Raw genomic sequence first — 20,658 nt, 5'->3', positions numbered from 1 at the left:
GGAAAGCACTCCTTCCGGGGACTCCTTCATTCTGCTGGGGACTTCAATCTCCACGTGGGCAATGGCAGCGAGACCTGGAGGGGCATGACTGGGAGGACTGGCCCCCCTGATCTGAATCCAAGTGGTGTTTTGTTCTTGGACTTCTGTTCTCGTCATGGATTGTCCATAACAAACACCTTGTTCAGGCATAAGAATGCCCACATGTGCACTTGGCACCAGGACACTCTAGGTCACAGTTCGATGATGGACTTTGTAGTCGTATCATCGGACTTGCAGCCGCATGTCTTGGACACTCAGGTGAAGAGAGGGGCGAAGCTGTCAACTGATCACCACAAACGTCTTGTGAGGGTCTACTGGGAATGTCTGTCAGAGTCCTCTGTCAGAAAGAGTTTCAACTGCCAACTCCGGCAGAACTTCAACCATGTCCCGGGTGAGGCGGGGCACATTGAGTCCAAGTGGGCTGTGTTCCATGCCTCTATTGTTGAGGCGGCCAGCCGCAGCTGTGGTCACAAGGTTGTCGGTGCTTGTCGTGGTATTAACCCCCGAACTCGTTGGTGAACACCAGCAGTGAGGGATGCCGTCAAGCTGGACTGTGGGACTTCAGAGGCAGCTGATGGGTATTGGTGGGCTAAGCGGAGCGCAGCTTTGGCGGTCGCTAAGGCAAAAACTCAGGCATGGAAGGAGTTTGGAGAGGCCATGGAGAATGACTTTCAGATGGCTTCGAGGAGATTCTGGTCCACCATCCGGCGGCTCAGGAGGGGAAAGCAGTGCTCCAGTGCAGTGGAGGGAATACTTTGAAGACCTTCTCAATCCCACCAACATGTCTTCCGATGAGGAAGCAGAGTCTGGGGACCCTGGTGTTGGCTCTGCCATTTCTGGGGCTGAGGTGGTTAAAAAGCTCCTCGGTGGCAGGGCGGATGAGGTCCGCCCAGAGTTCCTTAAGGCTCTGGATGCTGTAGGGCTGTCTTGGCTGACATGCCTCTGCAGCATCGCATGGACATCGGGGACAGTTCCCCTGGACTGGCAGATTGGGGTGGTGGTCCCCCTCTTCAAAAAGGGGGACCGGAGGGTGTGCTCCAACTACAGGGGGATCACACTCCTCAGCTTCCCTGGTAAGGTCTATTCAGTGGTGGTAGAGAGGAGGGTCCGTTGGATAGTCGAACCTCAGATTGAGGAGGAGCAGTGTGGTTTTCGTCCCGGTCATGAAACAGTGGACCAGCTCTACACCCTCTTCAGGGTCTTGGAGGGGGCATGGGAGTTTGCTGAACCAGTCTACATGTGCTTTGTGGACTCAGAGAAAGCATTCGACCGTGTCCCCCAGGGACTTCTTTGGGGGGTACTCTGGGAGTACAGAGTGCCGGACCCCTTTGTACGAGTTGTCCGGTCCCTGTACGACCGGTGTCAGATCTTGGGCAATAAATCAGAGTCGTTTTTGCTGAGAAGTAAAAATGTGGAGTGAGGCAAGACAAGGAATGGCAGTTTATTTGTATAGCACATTTCATGTACAAGACAATTCAAAGTGCTTTACATAAAACAAAGGCATTACAGATATTTAGAAATAGTAAAAGGCATAATCACAATAAAATAATAAATTACATTAAAGTGATTAAAAGCAAGATAAGTAAAAAAAAAAAAAAAAAGTTACCGTGCAGATTTCATGCATAGGCACATGAGAAAAGAAATGTTTTTAACCTGGATTTAAAGGCAAAGTAAATGTGTATTAGGAAAAGTGGAAATGTAGGAAGGTAAAAATAAATGCATAAATAAATAAAAAAGGGAATAAAATTAATGGGTGAAGAATTAAATAAAATGGACATAGGAAAAAAAAAATAAATGTGGAAATAAAATAAAAAAAAATAAAGTGTAAAAATAATAATTTGCTGTGAAAATAAAAATATGTGAATAAAAATAAAGTTGGCAAAATAAAATAGATGAATAAATGTATAAACTAATAAAAATATAAAAAAAATTACATTTAATTATTTATTTCCTCATTTGTTTATTTCCTAATTTATTTATTTATTTCCTCATTTATTTATTTCCTCATTCATTCATTTATTTCCTCATTTATTTATTTATTTCCTCATTTATTTATTTATTTCCTCATTTATTTATTTATTTAGTTTTGATTATGGCAGTTTCGGCCTTCCATATTCTTGTGATTAGTTTTGAATGAAGAAGTTGAATTTTAACTCATAATAAAAGGCTTTGATGAATATAGAATTTATTCATGTTTTTGTTTCTGAGTTTTACCAAAGTCTTGTTGACCTTTCTTGGTCAACAGCTCATATGAATGAATGAATGAATGAATGGTTTATTTTGAACTTTTAAAAAAGAAATCAAAAACAAAATCAGCTATCCTTAAAAGACATCAAACAAAAAAAGAAAAAATAATTTAAGTTTAACTTGTTCAAAAAGGCATAGGAAGAAGTCAGCATGTTAAAATAATATTGTTAATGATGATCTCATATTTTAGGAACTAAAGCGTTGGCTGGTGGAAACTTTGGAAGATTTGGACACCAAGGAGCTGAAATATTTCCACTGGTACCTGCAGAATGCAGATGAATCAGTGGACGGCTTCAGTTCGATTAGAAAGAGTCGTCTGGAGCATGCGGACAGGTTGGACACTGTAGATCTGATGGTGCAGATGTACACCACCACCACCAGAGAGGTGACGGAGAAGATTTTAACAAAGCTCAATAGCATTAAAGGTTTGTCAAAGGGAAAGAAAAACAGAATAAATGAGATATTGTACACATTGCTTATCATTGTGATGTATTGTTGGAACAACCTTTGCTTGGTCTCCAACAGAAAAACGTTTTCCTGATGAGATGCTGCAGGATGATCCTTCCATTCCAGCTGCTGCAGCAGGTAGGTTCAGCATCTAAAATCCAAAGGAAAACTTGTTGAACTGAAGCCCGGATGTAATGATTGCTTTTTTTTACTTTAACAACAGTAATATATGATCCTTCTCAAAATCCATTCTAACATTGCTTTTTTTCCCATTTAGCATATTTATTAAAATAAAACTCAATATTACGGTTCCAAATTCAGGTGGTGACATTTACAAGTCTTTTATTCTGATTATAAAAATGTGTGTAAATAATTAAATAATCTGGGTTTTTGTTGTGCTTAACCTACTGCAGACAGATAAGTTTTGAGGTTATGAAGATTAGAAATGGACTAATGCTGATATTCAAGGCTAATCCTAAAATCTGGGTGTGCAACCCCAATTTTAAAAATGTTGGGGCATTGTGTAAAATGTCAATAGAAGTAGAATGATTTCAAAGTCTCGTAAACCCATATTTTATTCCCAATAGAACACAAACAAACATCACATGGAACTACTTTTTCCAGACGTGTTGCTGCCATAAGATTCACTATCAGCTCATATTTTCCATCACATGGTAAAATGTCTGTTTCAACATCTAATATGTTGATGATGGTCTATTGGGAATAAAATAAAATGAAAAATTTCAATCCCTGTGGGAAATTAAACAAGCATATTGGTTGATAAGGTTCTGTTTTATTCACATTTACAATGCATCCCAACTTCTTTGGAATTGAGGTTGTAGAAACACTTTGCTGAAGTGAGAATTTGAGTTTATACACATAAAAGGCCCTCATAACAAGTGATAATGCAATGTGTTGTTTAAATAAACCAGCATATGACATAGTCTTATCCAGTAATTATGCTGCTGTTGTGCTGGCTCATACATTCAGAATGACTAATAGATTAATGGATGGATGCTTTCTCTGTTGAACATGACTCTGTAAAATGTAAATTCAGCACAAATGACCCACAAATGATAGACTGAGGAAGTCAGTCTGTTATTTTAAATCTGGATCTCAGTGTATCATTATCTTTGTAAACTCATTTCCATGAAAGAACACAGTTTTATGTAGTATGTGTCTTTTTCCTTTTCCTGTAGATAAAGAGGTGTCCCTGATGCTGAGTGACTTTATTAAGAAAGTGTCAAAAGAAACCCTTACACAGCTCTTGGAGTCTCTGATAACAGAAAACGTTCTGACTGATTTGGAAAGGGATTCCATACTCGAGGAGAACCACACCAGAGCAAATAAGGCCAGCTGCTTTGCTGATATTGTGAGGGAAAAAGGAGATGAAGCCTGCAAGAGGATGATTGTACATCTTGAAATAATAAATCATTCACTATTCTCTGAGTTGGGTTTGCCCTCTGGACACAGATCTAAATCTGAAACTATATCACAGCCTGAAAATATACCTGAGCCTGCACCTGTACCTCGTCCTGAGCCTGAACAATATTCATCTTCTCCTCAGAAGTAAGTTTTAACTAATATTTATATTTATCTAATGCAGGTATTATGACCCTCTGTGTCAAACCGGTTTCATCTTTCTTTACATGCCAAGGATCTGAATCATTAATTCACCATTAAAGGCCACATTAAAGCCACACCCAGCATGTAGTAGGTGAGAGGCAGGTACACTGTGGATAAGTCACCACTCCATTGCAGGGCCAACAAAGATAGAGACAAACAACCATCCACGTTCACACTCAGAATTTTAGAGTGACCAATTAACCTAACGTGGTGGATGTGGGAGGAAGCCAGAGTAGATAGACAGCATTTGGCAAAAATCATGAAGTAGACAATATAAAAAAATGTATATAGTAGAAAACAGAAAAGGAGTCAAATCTGAAAAACTGTTTGTGTTAAGACATTGTTTGTGCTTATGCACCAAACAGCAGTTCAGAGTACCCACCCTTTTTGGAGTCCTTGGGGGGAGTGTTGGAAAGCACACCTTACAGGGACTCCTTCGTTCTGCTGGGGGACTTCAATGCTCATGTGGGCAATGACAGCATGACCTGGAGGGGTGGGATTGGGAGGAATGACCCCCCTGATCTGAATCCCCCTTAATGCTATTTTGACCATCAAAGTAAAAGAAATTAAATTAAAAGAAATGAAAAGAAAAACATGACAGTCTAATTGGTAGGGAAGCACAAAACCTACAATGAAGTTAATTTAGATTCAGTTATTTGCTGCAAGACGGATACTTCATATTTAAAAACCCATCTATCTTTTTTTAAATACTTAAACAATTAATTGTCTCATGATAATTACAAAACAAATACAAAACTTAAATACAAAATAACCTCTTCCATGAAACTAAAATTTATTTATAATCTGTGGAGAAACAAATCACATCTCAGCTAAAACACCATGAAAAACAAATGGCCGCTCATTTTTTATGATTTATTGCGAGCACTATCATCATTAAATCAGATGAAGGAGCATGAGGACTGAACCATTTAAGGGAAATACGTGTTCAGAAATGTTTCCAAAACAAAGAAACTTAGTGATACCAATGCATTGTAACTAGAATGTTTGTAAGTTTATCACTGAGTATTAGACAATTTTGTTAGTATTACAATTGCATTGAGGTCCTTCTGGGCCCCTGTCAGTCATGGGCCCCTAGAATCCTTCCCCTTTACACTCCCTACCTTTCGGCGCCCCAGATGCTGTATCATCCTGCATCATCACATTCATGTGTAGTGAATGGGCCCAAAGTATGTTTTTTCACAGAGCGGTTGTTCCACAGACTTTCTTCTGGTCAAAGTTACTGGCATCCCTATGGCAACATGGAACTGTCACCCAAATAAAAAAAAATCTAGGACTTTATTACATTATAACGTGACAGTTTATTGTAAAAACTAGTGCTGTCAATAGATTAAAAATTGAGAGACTAATTAATTATGATCTATAATTAAAGTTTAGGTTAATCCTGTTCCCCAAAATCACAAGACCCACAAGAATAACAACACATTGTGCAACACTGATAGACAACATCTTTACAAATGTAATCGAACACAATATGGTAAGTGGTATACTGATGAGTGATGTCAGTGACCACTTACCTGTGTTTGTTTTTTTTTCAACATCAGTTGTGGAATTATTGAGGGTAAGAAAAGAAAAACGGCATGTAAAACAACCACTGAAAACCACGTACTGAGACAAAAGACAATAAACATGGCATACAACAAATTTATTTATATATTTAAATAAATACATGATAGAAATTGCCCACTTATAATCATGAGCTGTGTCAGAGCTTGGTCCATATTGTCGGCAGTAAATCAGAATTGTTTCCAGTGCGGATTGGACTCCACCAAGGCTGCCCTTTGTCTGTTCATAACTTTTATGGACAGAATTTCTAGGCGCAGCCGAGGTGTTTAGGGGATCCGGTTTGGAAGCCTCAGGATTGGGTCTCTGCTCTTTGCGGATGACGTGGTTCTGTTGGTTTCATCGGGCCGTGATCTTCAGCTCTCCTTGCAGCAATTTGCACCCGAGTGTGAAGCGGCTGGGATGAGAATCAGCACCCCCAAACCCAAGACCATGGTCGTCAGCCGGAAAAGGGTGGAGTGCTCTCTCCGGGTCTGCAATAGAGTCCTGCCCCAAGTGGAAGAGTTCACGTATCTCTGGGTCTTGTTCACAAGTGAGGGAAGGATGGAGTGGGAGATCGACAGGTGGGTTGGTGCCGCGTCTGCAGTGATGCGGACACTGCATCGGTCTGTTGTGGTGAAAAAGGAGCTGAGCCAAAAGGCAAAGCTCTCGATTTACCAGTCGGTCTACGTTCCCACCCTCACCTATGGTCACGAGCTGTGGGTAGTGACCAAAAGAACAAGATCGTGAATACAAGCGGCCGAAATGAGTTTTCTCCGCAGGGTGGCCGGGCTCTCCCTTAGAGATAGGGTGAAAAGCTGGGTGATCCAGGAGGGGCTCAGAGTAGAGTCGCTGCTCTTCTGCATCGAGAGGAGCCAGATGAGGTGGCTTGGGCATGTGGTCAGGATGGCTCCTTGACACCTCCCTGGTGAGGTGTTCCAGGCACATCCCACTAGAAGGAGACCCCAGGGAAGTAAATGTGGCTGGGGAGAGGGAAGTCTGGGTTTCCCTGCTTAGGCAGCTGCCCCCGCGACCAGACTCCGGATAAGCGGCAGAAAATGGATTAATGGATGGATATACAGAAATGCTGGGTCATGATTGTGTTACCTGAGCACCCTGTGCCATGATCACTCCCCCCACACGAGCGATCAATCGTGTTCCAGCAAGGAAGACAGAAAGCATCTGCATCTTTGTATTTCTGAGCTGAATGGGAGGAGGCAGCTTGTCTTACCTAGTTCCATTGGCGTGTGGCAAAAACTACCACGCCAACCAGAGCACACAGGCACGCCGCTCTGACCACTGGAAAGGCATCAAGAGAAAACGAGGTTTTGTTGTACTACAACTGGGCTTAAATACTCATTCAGTGCCACTGCCCCATCAGTACACCATTGTCCTGACAGCCCAATGCCACACAGTGGCCTGGAGGAAAACACCTCCGGCCACACACAGATAATAAAATGATTGAATATGTAAAAGAAATAAAGTTCATGGAGTGATACTAGATAATAAAATTAGTTGGAAGCCTCACATCAGACACATAAAAAATAAAATGGCAAAAAATATCTCAATCATAAATAAAATTAAGCAGCTCGTGGATTACGAATCACTTTATATTCTTTATTGTTCACTAATATTACCTAACTTAAATGACTGTATAGAGGTCTGGGGCAACAATTATAAAAATACACTTTACTCATTATTATTACAAAAAAGGGCAATCTTGAAGTCGGTTATCTGGATCATACAAAGTTTCTGTTTTAAAAATCCAAGTTTCTAAAACTCCAGGACCTGGTTAATTACCACATAGCACAGATTATGTTTAAAACTAGCAGGAACTTATTACCATACTATATACAAAACCTTTTCAGCCTGAGAGATGGGAGGACATAATTTACGAGGGAGCACAGTTTTTAAAATGCACTTGGTGAGAAGCACCAGGAAAAGTTTTTGTGTCTGTTTGTGGGGTCAAACTGTGGAACAGGATGGGGGAAAAACACAGGTGGTCTCCAAATATTGAAATCAGTATATAAAGAGACTGTATTTGAACGATACACAAATGGTCTGGAATGAAATAGTATTTCTCTTATAATTATTGTTATAATTGTTGCTATTATCATTGCTGTTATTATTCTTATTATTATTTTATTATAATTCTTTCATTCATTCTCTGTACCGCTTAGTCCATTACGGGTCGCAGGTTAGTGGAGCCTATCCCAGCAGTTTAGCAGATGAGAGGCAGGGTACACCCTAGACAGGTCACCAATCCATCGCAGGGCCAACACAGAACGAGACAAACAACCATTCATGCTCACACTCACTCCTAGGGAGTGACCAGTTAACTTAACATCCATGTCTTTGGATTATTATTATTTTTATTATTACTTAATAACGCCATAATTATAATTGATTATTTAAGCTTATAGATTACGTAACATAATAGGGATAATATTGCTATATGGGTATCACTTATAATTAATATAACTGTATTATTGTATCAATCAATCAATCAAACATTAGAAGTTTTGTGGCAAAAACATGGACTATAAACTAAATTTTAAATGAGGAAATAGCAGTAGATGAGAGAAATGTCTGTTTTACCACATGGGATTAAGCTGTACTTCATTCTATTCTGAGACATGGAGAGGTTGGGCAGTGGCGAGGAAACTGTTATATTGTTCACACGGGATCCTTTAAACCAAGCAGGACTACGTCTTTGTGTCAGCAACTTCATTCTCCCAGTCGCAGTGCATATGGGCAATATCATTTTAATTTATATATAAAATATAAAATATTTGGAGACAGCTTTAAATCTATAATAGTCAAAAGAACCTTTTGAGACTAAAGATCTTGAAAAGAAAGTTATAGCTTTGAAAGACTGGCAGAAACTACAAGCATTCAGGAGCAACTTGGCTCCTAGAAACATTTAAGGACCATCACTTTGTTCTGTAGCCATAAATGTATCAACCTTAAGTTTTGTGTTTTTATAATTTATATCATTTAAATCATAATTTAAATCATTAAAAAATACTGTACAACAACACTGTACATTTTGGACATTTTATCAGAATCATGTCACACAAAATCTAAGACTCATATTTCTGATCATGTGCTGTTTGTGTACACCACGATTATTAGTTATCAGTTCACATAATAGTAAGAATAGAAAGAAATATTCATCAGGATTAATCAGTCCTCTGCATGTCTTTGCAGTCCTCAGATCCACAGACCTGACAATGTGGTCTCCGAGGATCAGGATCAGCACACAGAGGACAACCATGCTGTAAGTCATCGTTTATTAAGTTAGCTACTTTTGGTTACTTTTTGGTAGAGTTTAACTAGTTTTAAAGTTTGTTTGTTTAAACAAACAAGTTCTAATTTCTTTATAACTGTTTCATCAGTTCATGTCTTAATAAAATGTTACATAATTTGTTTTTCTTTAAATCTTCAGCAATGGCTGCAGGAAACTTTAGAGGATTTGGACATCAGTGACCTGAAGGATTTCCAGCAGTACCTGTGCAAATCAGGTGAATCAGAAAGTGGCTTCCGACAAACCAGTTATTTGATGCATGCAGACATATCAACTACAGTAGGTCTGATGGTGCAGACGTACACCACAAGGACCAGAGAAGTGACAGAGAAGATTTTAAACAATCTCAAGAATCTTAAAGGTTAGGTTCTGTGATAGTCAAAGAAAACGTGAAACATGATATACTTCACATGCTAATGAGGTTTGATGTTGTTTGAGTAATAACAATAGAATATTTTTGTTCTTTTACTGTTAAACCTCATGTTATGGGGGTGATATTCTCAGAACACCCCCTGAAGAGTTCTGTTTCTAAAGCATTTAGGGCCACTGATCAGGGTAAACACAGTCGCTGTCATCTCTGTGGCTTTTCATCTATCAGGCCGTTATAGTAAAGCAGCTACAGACAGGTGGAGCAAGGGAAACAGGAACTCCATGCTTAAATTAATCAGGTTAAGATAGATAGATAGATAGATAGATAGACAGATAGACAGACAGACAGAGGTAGACTTTTTTAATGCACTGTATGTTATTTTTTTTATTTCCACATATTCCATAGAAACAGCCAAAATGTTTTTCTATACAATCTAAACACATAAATAAAACAAATGAATATTTTTTTTGTACAAAAGATTAAACAATAAGCAGAGAAATACGTGGAGAGATTTAATTAAGTGAATAAAATGAATAATTAGATTTAACTGAATCAACACAGAAATAAATATTTTCATTACAGAGGGCAAGTGAAACATTTCATTTAGATTTTTATTTTCTATATTTATTTACATTTTTCTGACTATTTGTTCATTTCAAATTGTGATATTATTAATTTCACGCGATCTCCCTCCTGCTCATTGGTGCTGTTTACCGGAGCCTGCCATGTGGCACCATGTGGTAGTCCAACAGGTGCATTGGCACCCATCAAAATTTCTTGAAGTTTTCTAGTTACAAATATTGTTACTTGTTCTTACAAATAATAAGCATCTTTATTGTATTTCCACAGAAATAGACCTGGAGATACTACTAAAGGATCTGGGCTTGGAGCAGTACTACAGAGAGAAGCTGTCACTCAGCAAGATACAGGAGATTGATGAGAAGACCATTAACGATGAGCCTGTGAAGTGCAAATCAAACATTCCCTGGTATTTTCTAAAGAAACTTATGATGGTTAATGTGACAGCTAGGGATACAAAATGCACATCAGTAGGTGAGCCAAACTGCAACGATACATGGGCTTTAAAATTAAACATTAAATCAGATACAGATGACAGGTTAAACGCTCTTGACATAATCACTGCTCTCTTTCTCTGTTCTGATGGTTTTGTACAACAAGAAATGGCACTAAAAATGTCAATGTGTCAGTTCTCTGTACCTCTGCTGCTTCCCAACTGTGACACGACACAGTGTACACTCATGCTGTGGGCCATGAGAGGCATTGTGAAAAAGTACAGACCTCAACATCTTTTAGAATCCAAAGGCTTCAATGAAGAAAGAATTGTTCATTCTCAACTTCCAATGGTCTCTTTTGTGAGACTGGGTGAATGCTCCTTGTCCAAGTCAGAGATCCTCAACAAGCTTCTGAGCAGTTCTCAGCAGTACCATGACACCTTTGTTCACCACAACATGGAGTGTGGAGACAGTCCAAGAAAAATATCCAATGGACTGACTGAAATTACCTGGTACTTTCCTTGTGGAAACCACAACATGGACATTTTTGTTGAGCCAGTTGCTATAGCTAACCTTCATGGTGACATTGCTTCATTTGAAACACAATTCTCCTTTCTATGTCAGACCTCTGCAGCAGTGTTTCTATTCTTTGATAATTTGGACTCTGGATGTAAGCTGCTAATGAACCAAAACCACAAAGCACAGATCTTCTTGGTAGGAAACCAACAGAACAAGAGCTTCAGTTCAAGCACTTTGAAGGAGGTAGCAACCAAGTTAAAACTGACCCACAACAACATCATAATAAAGACAAAACAGAAAAATGACTTAGACTTTGTGAAATGTTTGAGAGAATCAATCAGTAATGTAGTTGGGAACTCGAGGATGAAGATGTCAGTAGAGCAGATGGCTGATGTGGCTCATGAACTGGGAATATTGGTTGATGAAGATTCTCCAGAGTGCCAGGCTGGAAAGCAAAAAGCAGATGCCATCACTGAAGACATTACAGACATCCTTAAATACAAAGAAGATCAGCTTCCCTTGCAAGGAGAAACATGGAAGGAACTGACGTTCTTGGAGAAGGAAGAATTTCGACTTAGAAAAGTTGGTTCTGAAAACATAGAGCAGTACAAGAGTGATCTTCAGGTGCATAAAGATAAACTGAGGAAAAAGCAGAACTCTTATGACATGTCAGCAGCTATGACTTGTTTCATTGATGCCATATCCAGCTCAAGAACAGAGAGGTGTTATTTCCTGAAATGGATGCGAATGAACCTTGATAACTTATCTTGTAGAAAACTGTCTGGACTCAGGGAGCTGTACAAAGAGAAGTGTAAAGGTTCTGAGAACAAAGAAGAGATCAAAGAAATTGACAGACAACTTTCCAACAGCTCACTGGGAACTGAACACTTCTTCCGTGAAATGGGTCAGATCTACGAAGCTTCGGTTTCCCTTCCAGAAACAGACCCTTACCGTAAACAGTTGCAGCATCTGCCCAAACTCAGTGCACAGTTGTTACTTGATGGATTTCCTCTTGAGCTTGTAGATGGAGATGCTTCCAACATACCTCTCAGATGGGTGAGTGATGTTCTCTCTCAGCTCAATGACTTGGTGTCTCCAAAGAACAAGATCATGGTCGTCACAGTGCTTGGAGTTCAGAGCACAGGAAAGTCCACTCTCCTTAACACCATGTTTGGAGTTCAGTTTGCAGTCAGCAGTGGTCGATGCACTCAAGGTGCCTTCATGCTGCTCATCAAAGTCAATGAAGACGTCAAAAAAGATCTCAACTGTGACTTCATGGTGATCATCGACACTGAGGGCTTAAAGTCACCAGAGCTGGCACAGCTGGACAACAGCCATGAACATGACAATGAGCTTGCAACACTTGTCGTGGGGCTGAGTGATATCACCATTATCAATATTGCAATGGAGAATTCAACCGAAATGAAGGACATCCTGCAGATAGTGGTGCATGCTTTCCTCAGGATGAAGGAGGGGGGAAAAAAGCCCAAATGTCAGTTTGTTCACCAGAACGTTTCTGATGTTTCAGCCCATGAGAACAACCTGAGAGACAGGAAACTGCTCTTGCAACAGCTGAATGAGATGACCCAGGCAGCAGCTAAAATGGAAAAGAAAGAGAAGAACAAGAGCTTCACTGATGTGATGGAGTACAATCCAGACACTGGGAACTGCTACGTTCCTGGACTCTGGAATGGAAACCCACCAATGGCACCAGTCAATGCAGGATACAGTGAGGCTGTTTATGAGCTCAAGAAAAACATCCTCCATCTACTGGGAGAGAGTGAAGCATCTGCTAATAACATCTTGGAGTTTAGAGAATGGATGACCAGTCTGTGGAATGCAGTAAAACATGAAAACTTCATCTTCAGCTTCAGAAACAGCCTCGTAGCTGATGCATACATGAGACTCTGCACAGAGTTCAACAAATGGAAGTTGGAGTTCAAGAAAGAAATGTACACCTGGGTTACCAAAGCAGAGACGAGAATCTCTAATTTTGGTACAGTTGCTGCAACATCTGCAGCATCTGACATGACACAACTCCTCACTCAGCTGAAAATTGAAGCTGCATCAGTGCTGTCTGAATGGGAGACCAAGCTCCTGGACAATCTGAAGGAATACTTCAAGCAAACAGAGGGTCATGTTTATCTGGTTGAAAGATACAGAGAGGATTTTATCAACAGTGCAAAGAGCCTTCGACGAGAATTAGAAAACTCTGTAATTAACCAGCTCACAGCAGCAGCTGATATCAGACGGGGAATGAAAGAACTGGATGAAATCAAGAAGAATCACACAACAGTAATAGAGAAAGCAGTGTGTGAGTTAATTGATGAATGTCGAAAGAAAAAAGTTGAGATGACAGAGACAGAGCTGGACACGGAATTTGATAAGATGTGGAGTGAAACACTCAATATGTTGTCCTTCTCTAGACAAAACCCCAAAGATGTCTATGACAGTGTGTCCCACTGTCTGAGAAATAATCTGTCAACAAAGGGGAGCCATGCTCATAAACTTTTGAGTGAAAAAAACATCAAAGATTGTGGGTTGGAACCTTTTAAATGCAAAGCTGATGGAACCTGGAAACAATTTAAAAATGTATTAACCACATTGTCCTTTAAAGATTTTGTCAAGATGAGACAAGAAAAAGCTGACAGCATCATAGATTTCAGCACTCAGTTTGTAGCTGAAAAACTGGGAAGAAAATGTGATTATCATGACACTTACATTCAGGAGATCCTTCACATCATTGATGAACGTCTAGAAAAATTGCCTGATATGAACAGAGATATTGAGTTTGAGGTTTCTCTAAAACAGCACATCTGTGGATTTGCAGCCAGATGCTTTCAGGAAATGCATTTAGAGTTTCTACGTGTCAACGATCCTCGTAGATGTCTGGATGAAAACAAAGAAAAGTTCCGAGATGATTTCAAAGATGTGTTCCATGAACGAGACCAGTGTCAGAAGAAGGCTGCAGAATTCACAGAACAATGTCTGAAGCCTGCTGTTGAGGACTTTGTCAACCGTTCCCTTGATCCTGATATCATTGATGAAATGCTGACGAAGGAGCAGTTCAGCACACGAAAGTCCTTCCAGTATTCACTTTTACTGGATATGCTATCAGATGATAAGTTTGATGATTTCTACAGATATTGTTCTTCTTATGAAATTTATGTAAAAGAAAAAATTCTTCAACAAGTGAAGAAACATTTTTCAAACAGCTCTGCAACGTTTGAGTTTGAGGACAGACACCTTAAGTCAAGGTTCAACAGCATAAATGACGCCATCAAACACACCAAAGAAAAGAAGTGCGGTGACTTGAAGACATTTGTTGAAGAAATGTGCAAAGAACTTTGTAATAAACTGGTCATTTCCCAGGATGCCCTTGGTGCTTTCATGACCCTGAACAATTCTGACCAGGATCAGTTTGCTTACTGGCTCACAGTGTCTGTGGAGGACATGGCAGAAACTCTCAGAGTGAAGTTCAAAACTACACCCTTTGAAACAAAACTCAAACGTCTCCATGTGAATCCTCAGAATGAGCTTTTCAACATAGTGGTTGGTTGTGGAAAACAGTGTCCATTCTGCAAAGTTCCCTGTGAAGCAGGAGGAAGAGCCCACCCTGAACACTTTGCTGTTTTGCATCGGCCACAGGGTCTGGGTAATCGCAGGTTTACCGCAACAGGAAAATTCGTCACTGACATTTGCACATCATCCGTGATCAGTGACAACAGATTTTACTGTGCCACAAATGGTAAATGGCATCCTTACAAGAATTACAAAGAATTTTTTCCAGACTGGAACATCTTTCCAGATTCCAGCCTTGAGGCATCAGACTACTGGAAATATGTGATGGTAAAATACAACAAAGATTTTGCCAAAGCTTATTATGCAGAACCTGCTGACATCCCTGATTCTTGGACAAAGATCTCAAAAGGAGAGGCAAAAGCGAGCCTTCAAGTTTCATTTGGGATTAAATGAGGATGTTATTCCTCCTAAACTCTTTCTCATCTCTAGAGAAATACATTGAGAATGCCCACTGAGGGCTCTTATTTATGTTTTTATGTACACTAATGGTGAAAGGTTTGGACAAGAAGGCCGAAGAATTCACCCGGAGCCAGAAGTTAGGGATTTAATTGATTGTTTCCTGCTGATATCATTGATTAAATACTTGCCAACAAACAGTTCAGCACAAGGACGTTTTCCAGTATTCAGTTTTACTTGATTTGCTTTCATAGGATGACTATAAAAGCTATTTGTGCTACATTTGTTCATATGAGAATTATGTTAACAAAAAGGATTCTCCAATGATTCTTTATGATTTCGCCAAAGAATACAATGCAGAACCTGCTGACATTCCTTGTTCTTGGAGAGAAATCACTTATGAATATGGGAATATGCAAAAGCGAGGCTTCAAGAGTTTTACAGGATGAAGTGAGCCTTTTTTTTTTCTCAGAAGCTGCTTCTAGTCTACTGAGGGGGAAATGGAGGGTCCATGCCGAAAGGACCCATATTTATTTAATTTTATTTTTTCATTTATTGGTGTATGTGTGTGCTCATAAAACAAGTTCATTTAATCAAAGTTGATTAAAGTATTTACTGATTATTGTGGCTGTATAGAATTTACATGACAAAAAGGCTTTGCTGTCATCCGCATGGAAATATTATTATTATTGTACTTTTTACAATTAAGTTTTTTTAATACATATGAATATATTTTAACAGATTTGAAGCAGAACTAATTAATCTTTTATTGTAATAATGTTGTATTTTGTGCTTCTTTTCAGCTGATTGGCATGAAGATGTACATCAGCTACTTGGTTAGATTTTAGTTTCAGGGCATATGAAAAGCTGGGTTTCTGAATTCACTGCTCAATGGATAAATATTACAAAAGTAGAAGCAAGAGATCAACAGTTATTAAACATAAAGTAAGGATATTATTCTACATAACTTCTAGTCAAAAGAAGGATGCACCTAACTGTCTTAAATTCATTATTTTATTGTCTCTTGTTTTTTTTTTATTTTTGTAAAAAAAAAGGGTGAAATTTATTATTTAGCTCAACTCTCAGTCTAATTTAAGTTTTCTTACATCTAATTCTCTTTGTAATCAGCAGAAATTATTGAAATCTGCTGCTTTGGTTTAAAAGGCTTTTATTGACTGTTTTGTTTCGGTAAAAAAAAATATAATGTTTGTGATTTTTGGAAGAATTGTAGAATTTCTTTCATATAACAAAAAGTTTTAAAGGAAATAAATCTGCATTCTTTATATTCATGGGGTAATCACAATATCTGAAAACTTAATAAAGGGACAAAATCTGCAGTATATTTGTGAATGTCTTTAATATTTTCCAATTGAAAAGTGAGTTATGCATTTTTGTCACAAAGTTTGAATATAATGATGAAGTGGGAGAGTCTGCAAGTGCCACCAAAGTATAAAACATAACAATTTAAATACACACCTCAATTAATCGCCTTCACACACACACAAGCAAACAGGCATACACACACATAAAAATAAAAGAAATAAAAAAATATATTGGTGATCATCATGCTCAAATTAAAATTTGCAGCTTGTAACACACCAGCCGTCCCTCCTAGTTCACACATTTATTAACCAGTCAACTCACTTTCTGCAGCTGCTGCTGGTGGGGACATAAAATATGATTTGAAACTTTCTTCATCCTAAAGTCCATTTTATTTTAACAGCCCCTTTAACCTGGGCTATTAAAATGTTCCTCACTGGCACAGATTTGCATCTGGCTCTGAGTTGGACAAATACAGATGTGGATAATATGTGTATACAGATCAAGGAGTCAAAGTATAAAATGTTTCACCTGTCTGTTTATCACAGCACATAATATTAACTACTGGCACTACCAGGAATTGTTCCCCACCTCCGGTGGCCAGTCCGAACCTGCCACATAGCTTGCAACCAAAGGCATTTTTTACTACTTTCCTTGGATCGGGGTTAACAAATGAATAGTTAAGTTTTGTTTCCTTGCAGTCTGGTTGTCCATGTACTGTCTTGAGAAATGAAACTGAAAGTGTTTGCACCCACCAGGATAAAAAGAGAGGCTTAAGTATTGCAGTAACATTTGCAAGTATGTGTGGGACAGTATACCCAGACTAATCTACTATTCAAGACACAATATTCTTCATGGTTGAAAACAAATTTGGAATACAAAATGACATGTGGATGTTGAAAGATCTTATGTAGGTAAACCATCATTTCCTATTTGTGATAACTTGCGGAGATTTATTCATTGTTTTTATCAGGCTGATTATTGCACAGTGAAGCACAGCTGTATGGTGGCTGTATTATCATTTAAGATTTACTTTTGTTGTAGTAATGTAATTTGAATAATTTGGACCAAGTGTGGTAGGATGAAAGACTGCATCCACAGCAACGAATAGCTCAGAGGATGAAAAAGTTGGTAAAACATTTAATAAAAATGTATGAAAAAAACAACAAGACATGACATATATGTAGTGTATTTGGTGAATGAATTTTTACTGAGATTGAACTATCTTTTTATTTATTCAGGAGGTCTTCAGGATAACTTCCTTGAACTCAACTGTAATGAAGGAGACTCTCATGTCTCTGAGAACTGCAGCACTGTAGATGTTGAGGGACTGAAACCTGGGACTGAGTATCCTTTAAACATCACAAGGATCATAGAATGGTGAAATCAAAGTGAAATTGCTTCTGTATTTATATTTACAAGTAAACCTGACATAAAAATATGATGCTTTGATTAACAGTGCTTCAATCATGAACCTAGCTGTTGGCTGAAGGTCACTGTGCTCTGTAAATGTTTAAATGCTGCATGAATGTATTTGTCATAAGAGATATTGGTTTATTATTAACAAAGAAAGACAAGTTTCTTCTTCTTGTGCTTTCTTTGACACTTGATGTTTGACTGTTGACCTGTTTCATGTTGATATGAAGGCAAAGCAATTTTAGTTGTATAGCACATTTATGTATTTTATGTTTTACATGAAACATTAAAAGCATTACAGTGGGGGACAGAAGAAGCATTAAAAAGTACATTAAACAAACTTTAAACAGAAATTAGAGACAAAAAGCTGAAGTGAAATAAGATAAAATGCAAGAAATAAAAGTTCCAGTATGAGGATTTACCAGTTGCTTTGATTAAAGGTGGCAAATAGAAAAGTTTTTAACCCTGATTTAAAACTGCTGAGTCAGCAGACCTGCAGTTTTCTGGGAGTTTGTTCCACATGTGAGGAACATAAAAGCTGGACGCTGTCTCTCCATGTTGAGTTCTGACTCTGGGAACAGAAAGTAGACTTGACCCTGATGATCTAAGGGATCTGGCTTAATTTTGGCCCTAAACCATTCAGTCCTTTGTAAACTAACAGCAGGATTTTGAAGTCAGTTCTTTGACAGGAAGCCAGTGTAAAGATCTGAGGACTGGAGTTATATGATCCACTTTCTTGGTCTTAGTGAGGACTCGAGCAGCAGCATTCTGGACTAACTGCAGCTGTATAATGGACTTTGTAGAGAAACCTGTATAGAAAGTATTAGTCTAGTCCAGCGTTTCCTAACCTTTTTTGACTTGTTTACCCCCTGAGCCATTTTGTCAAACCACTTAGTCAGATGTGTTGATGATTCTCCAAAAGTAAAACATATAACTGATTATTAAATGAAAATCATTTTAATTAAATCTCCCAAACTTGAACATTTAATTCTCAGGCATTTTGTTCTTTTCAAATTAAAATTAAACATAAATATAAATATGTTGTCATGGACGTGAATAGGCGATCTTAATAAATAAATTCTACATTAAAAATAATAACCCTCCTTTATAAACAATATAGCAAAAACTGGAGCTCTTTTAGATAAGTCCTCTTTTAACAGGCCTTTAAACTTAGAAAATCAGGAACAAGATACTGAAAAAATATTATAAACTATGTAAGTTGTGTAAAACAGTGCATGTTTTCCCAGTTCAGGATATTCCTTCTCCATGTCTCACCAAAACTCAGTCAGTGTCTTTCAGCAAATGCTATTATCAGCCCACAGCCAGATAATAAATCCATCAGATGCTCCTGCAGCCTTGCAGAAAGGTTGCTGCTGCTCTCACTCACAATGAATGGGTCCCTCACCCAGTCCAGTCTTTCTGACTTTTCTTCAATGTCCTGAAAATACTGGTTAAAATCAATGCTGAGTTTGGACAGATGTGCTTTCACCAGTTTGACCACTGGACCCTGGGCAACATCAGTGGTGGGAAGATGAGCATCAAGTAGTGGGAAACAGCTGACATCTCCCTCATCACATTTCCTCTCCCATCAGGGCTGGCTCTAGGCCAGCAGGTGCCCTAGGCAAAACAAGAGTTTTGCACCCCACCCCACGCGGTTAATGCTTACCGAAACTGAAGCTACATAACTCGGTTGCACACATTTTGTAACTAATGTACAAATTCTTGTCTCTTTAGTAAACAAACCTCTACAGAAATGATAAATAACACAAAATAAATAACATTTAGTTGAAAATAATTAACATTTAGTGCAAAACTGTAGGGCAAAAAATGGCACAAGTGCAAATCCTAAAACAGTGTAAAGCGGTGCAATCAAAACACACAAACTATAAAAACTGCTACAGTTATGATAACAAAACAAAATGCCACTGTGTAAAACAAAAGAATTAATCAAGCAATCAAATTAATTTTTTTAAGCATGTTTCATGTAGGTTGTAACACAAAGTAGTTTAGTTATTAAGATAATTCCCTCATGCCATTTCAGCTACTCAGAGACACAGACAGGCATTCTGTCTGTATTTAATTATCTTTATGACATTTCTGCATAGTGCATTCAGTGTTCTTCATATAGATCTGCTTGCTACAGATCCAAATATTATTTAATAGTTGTTAGATTAAAATATATATATTTAAAACCTAATAGTACTGCAGTCATTATTCTTTGTTGAATTAACTTAACTAATTAACTTTGTTGAATATTTTTAACTGAGAGCCTCTGGTGAAGACCATGAGCTTCTACAGGTGCCTGTTGTGGCTGCAAAAATTTTCTCAGTACATCTGGACAAATACAAAATTAACAAATTACTTTAAATTTATAGTAGTAGCATTAAGTAGCATTAGCCTACCCTTAGTTGCATAAATACTGCATTGCAAATACAATTACAATACAATACAATGTAGTTTCAAACCTCTACTTTTGGTCATATTGACATTATGACGTGTATACTTTTTATTGCATAATATAGATGGTACTTTAATTAATATGTTGTTGAGATATTGTTGTTACAGTGCTATAGCATCAATGTTAGCTAGCGTTAGCCCATTGTCAGGTCAAAATGAAAAGTTAACACACGCTGCCTTAATGTTCAGTAACTCAGACATACCTATACTTTGGGCTCGTTTTTCCTCCTTCCTACGTTTTCTCTAAGCAGCACCTGACAGCTTGGATTGTCTTTTCACTATAAACTTTTTTAATGATTTTCTTGTTGGCAACACATGACAAGGTGACGTCGTCCATCAGTATAATCATTACAAACCTG

General features: G+C 38.3%; 1 protein-coding gene across 1 annotated transcript in view; it reads left to right on the top strand.

The window, feature by feature from the left end:
• LOC121639463 (interferon-induced very large GTPase 1-like) overlaps positions 1-16,443 on the top strand; it is a 29,228-nt gene extending 12,785 nt beyond the window's left edge. Inside the window, exons 7-12 of the mRNA XM_041984700.1 lie at positions 2,477-2,711; positions 2,812-2,871; positions 3,933-4,302; positions 9,130-9,199; positions 9,368-9,443; positions 10,446-16,443. Of these exons, the coding sequence (XP_041840634.1) occupies positions 2,477-2,711; positions 2,812-2,871; positions 3,933-4,302; positions 9,130-9,199; positions 9,368-9,443; positions 10,446-15,103 (5,469 nt within the window). The 3' untranslated portion in view covers positions 15,104-16,443. The remainder of the gene's footprint in view (positions 1-2,476; positions 2,712-2,811; positions 2,872-3,932; positions 4,303-9,129; positions 9,200-9,367; positions 9,444-10,445) is intronic.
• Positions 16,444-20,658: the final 4,215 nt, after the last annotated feature.

Source organism: Melanotaenia boesemani, chromosome 5, assembly GCF_017639745.1.
Source record: "Melanotaenia boesemani isolate fMelBoe1 chromosome 5, fMelBoe1.pri, whole genome shotgun sequence".
Taxonomy (NCBI): Eukaryota; Metazoa; Chordata; class Actinopteri; order Atheriniformes; family Melanotaeniidae; genus Melanotaenia; species Melanotaenia boesemani.
The sequence above is the reverse complement of the archived record's forward strand: the minus strand, read 5'-3'. Positions and strand labels throughout refer to the sequence as shown.